Raw genomic sequence first — 8,753 nt, 5'->3', positions numbered from 1 at the left:
AGTGGGGAACCTTTATTTTTAATCACAGATTTGGGTGGTTTTATCAGAGAATTTGTGATTTTATATCAGGGAAAACCAGGATCCCTGTTGATTGTATAGAAAATTGCATAGAAAATAAGAGGGTTTCAAAGATGATGACAACTGGGGGGGAAGAGGGGAAGGAAGCAAAAGGCTCTTCCCATTAGGAAGCAGAGTAGGTACCTTTCTGGAGCACTGCAGGAAAACATTTTGGAGGCAGAGCTGATACAGCGGATAAGAACAGAGCCCAAAAGGAGGTAAATAAGAAAAGGAAGCACAAGTGCTCTAGGTCTAAGATGTACACAGGCATAACCAGCAAACCAGGTAGTGGAGAAGCATCAGCAGGCCAGACTGTGGTCCTAGGCTGCTGTCCTAGTACCCAACAGGAGAACCCAGGAAGAATACCTGTAGGCTTTCTGCATCCAATGTTGTCTGCTCTTCCAGGGCAACATCAAAGAACAGCTTATTGATGATATGTCTTTTCCTGACCTAGATAGGAGACATGGGAGAGGATGAGGCATGATGCAAGAAATACAGGAAGAGCCACTGCTGCTAGGGCAGACAGCTACAGTGGGAATAAGCTACCATTCCATCACAAGACAGTACCACGTGAGATGGCAGGAGATAATCAGCTCACATAGCTGGTGCCACTAATAAGATCCCGCTTTGGATCTTCACCCCAGCAGCAGACTCTAGCTTCACAAATGTCACTCCAGATAATATCCTGGGATTTCAACAAAGATTCAGGCATTTCTGAGTGGAGAGCAGTTTGTTCTCTGGCAGCACAGGCCTAGCAGCTGACGCTGAGCTCACACAATGCCAAATTCAAGCACAGGCTTACGTACCACTTTCCGCATGCAGAAGGTGCTGTAATTGAATTTGATAGCTCTCCACACCTCCCCCATGCTGCTTCAGCTTTGTGTTTTAAGTATTATATACAGTCATGACACCAGCTAATTGCATAGTTACTGCTACATAAGATGTTATTTCGCGATAACTCCATGGTAACCTAGAGATGTAAGAGGCGGTGAAGAACAGAGGGAATCAACAAGTCAGGAAAGGAACAAGGGCCAAGACCTTGAAAGAAAAGAAAAGAAAAAGAGACAGGAGCAAAACTATAAAACCAATATGCTCCCCATCTGCAAACCAATGCCTCTGTATAGCTCAGCACCTATTGTAGCTGAAAGCCAAGAACAAGCCAAGGCCTCCTATCTTGGCTACCTAGATGAGAAGTAAGAATCAGACTGGGTTAAGAAACAGGATCTTGGGATACAGCACTGAACTGAGACTGCAGAAATGTTTCCACATTCCTTTTATGACACTGAACAAGTCAGTAAATCTCAAGAGACTCAGCTGTCTGTCTTTTTAAAGCTGAATCTTCCTGCAGACAGTCTTTCTTAGTAAGGGGATGTATAATGCCCAGCATGATGCAGAGGCATCTGGGTACTGCTATAACAGAAGCAAATTACTAAGCTTCAGGTTTGGACTACTTCCCAGCTCTCCAAGTCCTTTTTCTTTATGACACTTAATTTGTCAGTTTAAAGGCACCTAATTTGGTACTGGTGTAGTCTTGCCAGTAAAATGTCTGAAGGCTTCAAGGCCCTTATCCCAAGCCCAGATACAATCTGGAAGGGAGAAGAGCATGCTTCTCACTGTGCCCCAATCTGACCAGAAGGATTGTTAGGAGGAATTCAGGGTCTATGGCAGGGGTGGGCAATTATTTTGGCTGGAGGGCCATTTAATGATTTTGGTGAGCTGTTGAGCGGCACAAGAGGTGCCCCACCCCCTGACCACCATCTTGGGACCAAAAGTTCTACCCTCTAACCCTGACTTTTGCCACTAAGCCCTTCTTCCCTGCTCTGCTAGCTGGGAAGCAGAAAAAAAACCAAGTCGTATACTAACGGTCAAACATCTACTATAACATTTTTAATTTTATTAAAAAAAAATATGTTTGTACCAATTTACATGCATTTACATAGTGTATGTAGAGGTGATTGCATAATAGCTCAAAATAAAGTCCTACTCTTGTATATTGTGTGTGGGGGGGTCAATGCGAGTGAGTGTGAGAGATTTCTGGGGGATGTGCACGGCTTGCAAAGGGGTGTTTGCTGGGTTTTTGGGGGGTTGTGGTGGGTTGTAGGGGGTGTGTAGTTTGTGGGGGCATCTGTAGGATTGTGTGTGGGTGAGTGTGGGGGGGAAGGGTGGGTGTGGGGTTTGTAGGGGGAGACACCCCCACTGCATTCCCCCTTCAGGGTGCCAGCCCCTGCTGTTGGCAGCAGCAAGAGGCAGCAGGCCCTCAGGGTGCTCCTGGCCCACTGCAGGCAGAGCTCCCTGATGGTGCATGGCTCTGGCTGAGTCCCGGGAGCTGCACGTGGCAGCATGGAGCCCACCCAGCTCAGCCTGCTGGTGTGCACCTTCAAACCAAACCAGGCTGGCTCCATGCCAGCACGTGGAGCTCCTGGCACTGCAGGCAGGACTTGCGTGCCATAGGGCTGGGCTGGCCCAGCTCTATGCCTCCACATGGGGTTTCCAGCACTCCAACGGGAAGCTGCACATGGCAGCATGGAGCCCATTCAGCCTGACAGAGCGTGGACAGGAAGCCATGGGGAGTCGCACGCCATCGGGCCAGGCAGGCTCCATGCCTCCACGTGCAGTTCCCTGGTGGAATGCTGGAAGCCCAGTGTGCTGGCATGAAGCCAGCTGGGTCCAGTTCCAAGGTGTGTACCACAAAGCTGGGCAGGCTCTGTGCCACCATGTGCAGCACCAGGGATACAGCTGCAGTTACACACACTGTCAGGGGGCTCTGCCTGCCACAGGCCAGGTGTGCCCCGAAGGCCTACTGCCTGCTGTTGCTGGCAGTAGGGCCTGTGTGCCTTGGCAAGGCCCCCCCCCCCACAACCCACCCTCCTGCAGGCACAACTTCCTCTACCCACTTGCCAGCTGTCCAGTTGTGCGCCATTGTGTTCAGTACCTCCACATGGGGCTCACCGCTGGAGTGCCAGGAGCTCCACAGAGGTGGAAGCAGAGAGGCTGCCCAGTCTAATGGTGAATGAACTCTGAAAACCCTCCTCCTGCCACCTTTCAGAGGGGCAGTCACAGGCTGGTAATAATTGTTTTTTGGAGGGGCCCTGCAGGCCAGATAGAATGGCCTGGCGGGCCGTATTTTGCCCACCCCTGGTCTATGGGAAGTTTAGTCCTTTGTCTTTTTGCTGAGATTACTTAAGTAGCAATATTCTACACAGCTTGATGGTGCTAGTCTAGCACAAAACCCTCTTTTCATTCCATTAACACCTCTGTATGCCACCACTGTCCCCACACCTATTCTTTAACAGCACCAGCAACGCTGTGTTTCTCCAACTCAACACAGGCTAGTGGATTTACCTGGATTCTGCACTGTGGACAAGTCTGATTCGGCGCAGCGTTAAACCACTGAACAAGACTGAGAAAAAGGAAAGAAATGTACAGTGAGTTGTTACAATACAATATATTAGAATAGTACAGTATTTGTAATATAGTACAATATATTACAATAGTATATTCCAAAACCTCCAAGGGCTTCACTAGTAACTCAGCAGGAGGCAGAAATGCATATAACATACATAAAATGGAAGCAATTGCCTCCAAAGTAAAGGTGGCCAGTGCAGGCTGGAATTGTAGTCTCCATGGACTACATTTCTGTATTCAGAAGGAATGGCTGCAATCATTTACTGAGTCTAGCCTGAAAGTTCACCTCCAGTAATGGACAGTACAGGTGCACCAATACATCAATACAATACTGATATTGGATTGGCACTGATATAAAAAGAACTGGCTGCATTGGAAATCGGCTTTTTTTTGCCTGATGTGGCCAATAATGTCAGCAATAAATGCTCTGTTCATGTGCGCAGCTGCAACAGCACATAGGTGGCAAGGAACACAGCCCAGCAGCATGGAGAGCTGCATTCAGCTGATAAGTCTGTTGTGATGGAGGGGAAGGGACTGGGAGGGTATGGTGGGGGGGTGGAAAATCAAGGGACCTGCAGTGAGGGAGGGAGTTGGGCAGGGAATGAGATGGAGCCACAGTTTGTCTGAGGGGCACTGGGGGCAGCTTCCACCACTGCACACACTCTGGGAGGGCATGGGGTGAGGGGGGACCCCCCAGATCTGTGCGGGGCAGGGTGGGCTGGGGCCAGGACTGTCAGGCTCTTCCTGGCAGGGGCTGGGCTGGGCTGCGCTTGGGGCGGATGGTGGCGCTAGGAGGGGGACTACAAGGGTCTACAGCGAATTTTAGGGTGGCTGCAGCTCCTCTGCCCCCCCTGTAACCCTCTCCCAATGCTGCTGCCACTCACCACAAGCACAGCCCAGCTCAGCCCCTGCCAGGAACAGCCCAGTGCATCCCTGGCCCCAGCCCACAGCAGCAACCCACCCTTGCCCTACACACAGATCTGGGGCATACCCTGGCCCCCTTGGATGAGCTGCGGCTCCATCCAACGCCCCGGCTGGGCTGGGCAGTGCCTGCCTGAGCCCCAATGCCTCCCTCACCACAGTGGCCTTGATCTACGCCCTCCCCCACCACAACAGACTTACCAGCTGGACACTGCTCTTCAAGCTGCCAGGCTGCATATCGGAAATCAGATTGGTATTGGCCAATATGCCTCCTTAAAAATTGGCTCTTGGTATCTGCCCCAAAAATCTCTATTGGTGCACCCCTAATAGACAGTACTTTTAAGGAGGTCAAATATCACAGAAGAAAATTCACAGAAGTTAGGGGCTGGAAGGGACCTCACAATATCATCAGGTCAAGCTCCCCAGTCTAAGGCACGAAAGATTGCTGAGGTTAGATGACCCCAGCGAGGAGGTCATTTTCAGGGACTCTATTTTGAAAATTTTCAGTGACCCCACTTTGAACAATGAAGTTTGGGAGAAAATCAATTCACAAGTCTATCCTGTAAAAGAAAAGGCACCGTTTCATTTCAGTATATGGTGGAATTGGGATATTCTGCTTTGCTCTAAATTCCAACAGATTCAGGGTGACCACAACCATGTCACTTCTCTACTGTGAGGCATTTTGTAGCTATGAAGTGGAAGCCTGATTACCAACCTGAGATCATGGCTACATGAATGGAACAGGGAACCTCCAAAGTTTGGGGGCACCTACTGACAAATGAACAGCTGCCTTGGAAGAAGATACTTCAGACTGATACTGGGATAAAATTTCCCATGTTAGGGTAGATTTATCTGAAGTTGTAATATGCTTGCAACCACTACCCCCTCAACTTTTCACCCCTCAAGATGGTTGGGATTTTCCTGGAATATCCTGCTCCAATATCCATGTTTTGGGGAGTTTTAGAAGAGCTAATGTGAGCTCTACAAGAGAACAGCCAACCCTCATTTCAGAAACCACTCTCAGGGCATATTAAAAATTGTGTACTTATTGATGGAAAACAATTAACTTCTTCAAATACAAAGGACACTGTTCCCCACACCCTCTTCTAAAAATAGGAGAGAAAAACAAACAGCCATTTCTTTGATTAGAGAAAGAGACCATCATCCTTGCATCTTCATCTTCCTGACACCTGAGGCATGAAAAAGTGAGCACCATGGCATGCACACGCACATAAGACGACTCTCTCTCTCTAACACAAATGCATTGATAAAGCAGTTCCAGCAAAAGCACAATATAAACAAGCATGTTTCTTCTTTCATTTATGGGTGCAGGCACATCACACTATTACTACAGAGTACTAGCAATTCACTTCAGATCTTACTCCATGTTAAGTTTACTCTGCAGTAAGGAGCAGACACTCAAACAGCTTTCCTTAGCTGACTACCTGCAGCATGCACCATTACAATGTCTAACCACTGGTAGAGGGAAGCCAGTTTGCCCTGAGCAAACTTAGAGTTGAAATGGACCAGGGGGGTGAACCAACACAAACATGCACATATTCAGTTAGTAACTTTCTTCACTAATAAAAGTTAGTGCTTGTATCCAGGGTAAAGTTATCAAATGTGTTCCAAGTGACACAACAGAGCTTTGCATAGTGTCTGCTCCACTCTTATTATATAGTAAGTCAATTTACTGTGCAGGATTCCCTATGCTTCCCAGTGTGAAAGTGCAGCAACAAAACTGGACTTTCCTCCTAATAGTCTTGCCTCCCACTACTTCAATTACAAACCAGTCTTGTTCCACCTGCCCCCCTGCCGTCCAATCCTTGGCACCCTCATAGGCTTGCAGATGCACCTTAGCCCCAACTTGCATTGGCACAGCTGTATGTTGGGAGACCTTGAATCTTATATTAGGGAAGCTGCATCTCAATACCAACCCACAGAACTTCCTGCTATTTTAGTAATGGATTTCTCTTAAGCAGGAAAAGCCTGAGTTTCAGAAGCCTGGAATAGGCTGATTTCCAACTAACTCTGTCAACCCATCAACCAACCCCCTCAAAAAAGCAAGAAGGATCAGCCAGTCAAAAGGTACATGTTTTATGTCTTTTTCACCCTCATTCTCCTAAACCATAACTCTGGTAAACAACAGGAGTGGAGAGGGAGAGACTGACATGCAGAAAGACAGCTGATTATCTCACTAATAAGCAGCACACAGCTCTCAAAAGAATAACCCTGGAAATGTCAGTATCTCTGGGGAAGCTGGGAAACTGCATCATCAAAACAATGATGGCTGGCTTCTGCATAGCTTTTTTTCATCCAAAGATCTCAATGTTTCATAACTTCCAATGCATTTAGTCTCAAGACAGACCTGGGGTGATATTCTCCTGTTTACAGAAGTTAAACTATGCCACAGAAACTATGGAACTTGCTCCAGGGCTGGGGCAGAGATGGAAACTGAACCCAAGTCTCCCCAGGCTTTTGTGCAATCCTAGTCACTGGATAATCCCTCCTCTCAGGGAAGAAAGAAGTCAACTCAGCAGTCACATGAAATGCACACTTCCCCCCACTAACTGTCCCACTTTCCCATTTCTACTTACCATACATAGTGGAATGTGTGTCCACAGTGGATAGCTGCCACATCCTTCTCATTATCAAAGAAATCCGAGCATATAGTACAATGGGCACGGATAGGCATCCTCTATGGTGACAGCATCCAGACGGCCTTTGTAACACAACCAAGGAAGTAACTCTTCGTGGCTTCTGCTGAGAGACAAACAAGCCTCAGGGAGTCTGACCCCAAAATGGACACTCATCATAGCATGCTTAAGTGCATCTGATCAGTCACTGGGATAACTCCTAACCATGGTCTTATGGAGCCTATGCCTGGAAGCCATCTCCCACCTGTGCATGTATCAAGCACTTCGGTTAATTCAGCGGGTGGCTTCGCAGGGCCACGGAGCATTTCCTTCGCAGGCCCTGCCTCCCCTTGCCGTAAGGAGCTGGACACCGAGCCGTTATCCCCATCTTACACCGCCCACGGAAGAGGCCAGGGCGAGGCCGGGCCCCCAGTGCTCGAGCCATGCGTCCTTCCTCATCCTGGAGTCACGGCCGGCGGCGCGGGGCCGGGCCGAGCGCAGCGCGCCCCGCCGGGACACGGACCACCTCGGCCCTCGCCCGGGCAGCCACGAGCGGGCGCGGGACACGGCAGCATGAGGGGGCAGCGCCACACCTACAGGCGGGCTCTCACCTACGCCGGGGCTGGGGCACTGGGCTGAGGGGAGGAAGCTGCCCAAGCCTAGCCGCGCCGCCTTGCTCGTTTCAAATTTGGTTCCTGCCGATGCACTTCCGGTCTGGGCCGGAAGTGAGGTGTGGGGCCGCTCGTCGTCTGGCTCCAGGAGCGGGGGGGTTTGTGTCGTGGAGCGGGGTTGGGGGCTGTGGCGGCCTGGGGGTATCTAGCGGCTCAGCCGGGGCGGGGTGCGTTGCGTTGCGTTAGGGCTGGCGGGAGCCGCAGTCAGCACCGGCGCTCCGCGCGGAGGAGCGCCGCGTTGGCCGAGCGCTTCTCGGGGGCCCGGCCCGGCAGCAGAATGGCAGCCTCAGTCTCAGGGGGCCTCATAGAGGGCAGTCCGGTTTTCTGCTACTTTGTCCTGTCTTGATACGAAGCCTGACGCTTTATGTCCTCTCTCTTCAAGAGAGAAAAGGCGTTGGGTTTTGTATGAAGAGAGCACAGAGGGCAACCGGACCGTCCCCTATGGTGGCCACCCTGCCGCAGCGGGCCGCGAGCGCGAGTCGGGCACAGGGGCTGTGGCGGCGGGGTCAGGCCCGGGGGGAAGGCCGGGCCGGGCCGTGTAGGGCTGGCGCGCGTGCACAGTGCGGGAGGCTGGGCGGACGTTTGGGCCCCGTCCTCCGCACATGCAGCAAAGCAGGAAAAGTCGGTAGAGCGGAGCGAGGGGAGGTTAGGACTCCGCGGGGGCCGCATGCAAGGGGCAGGGCAGTGCTGCAAATGCAAGCTCTCCTGTGACTTGGGCCTTTCCAGGCCTGAGCCCCCCTGGTACTGCGCAGTCCTGCCACTTCTTAGGAAGGTCGAGCAATTACTGAATAATTTCATTGGGCCCATTCCGTTTTTCTGTTTGGGAAAAACTTTTCACATGGGAGAGTGTGTGTGTGTGTCCTTGTGAGCCTGCTCACTGGGCCCTTGCAGTGCTATGATGTGTGCTGCTGCCTTTTAAGTCACAATAAACGATGTCCGTACTTCACATTTTAGCAGGAGCAGCTGACTGCTTCAGGACTGTGGATGGGACTTGAGTTCCTCTGCAGGAATTACTCCCAGTATGCAAACACAGCCATCTCTGAGGTGGAACACAGCTGCTGTT

The 8,753-nt window shown here is 50.7% G+C and overlaps 1 protein-coding gene across 5 annotated transcripts in view; it reads right to left on the bottom strand.

Moving 5' to 3' along the window:
• Nucleotides 1–7,742, bottom strand: part of TRAIP (TRAF interacting protein) — a 43,883-nt gene extending 36,141 nt beyond the window's left edge. Inside the window, exons 1-4 of one of the 5 annotated variants that reach the window (XM_019505140.1) lie at nucleotides 7,673–7,742; nucleotides 6,981–7,143; nucleotides 3,400–3,457; nucleotides 424–507 (exon numbers count right to left, since the gene is read on the bottom strand). In XM_019505140.1, coding sequence (XP_019360685.1) covers nucleotides 424–507; nucleotides 3,400–3,457; nucleotides 6,981–7,078 — 240 coding nt within the window. In that variant the 5' untranslated portion in view covers nucleotides 7,079–7,143; nucleotides 7,673–7,742. The other 4 variants (XM_019505142.1, XM_019505143.1, XM_019505139.1 and 1 more) reach the window with 4 other exon arrangements.
• Nucleotides 7,743–8,753: the final 1,011 nt, after the last annotated feature.

Source organism: Gavialis gangeticus, unplaced genomic scaffold (genome assembly GCF_001723915.1).
Source record: "Gavialis gangeticus isolate Ggan-Ray unplaced genomic scaffold, GavGan_comp1, whole genome shotgun sequence".
NCBI lineage: Eukaryota > Metazoa > Chordata > Crocodylia > Gavialidae > Gavialis > Gavialis gangeticus.
Note: the sequence above shows the minus strand (reverse complement) of the source record. Positions and strands in the feature narration are given on the sequence as shown.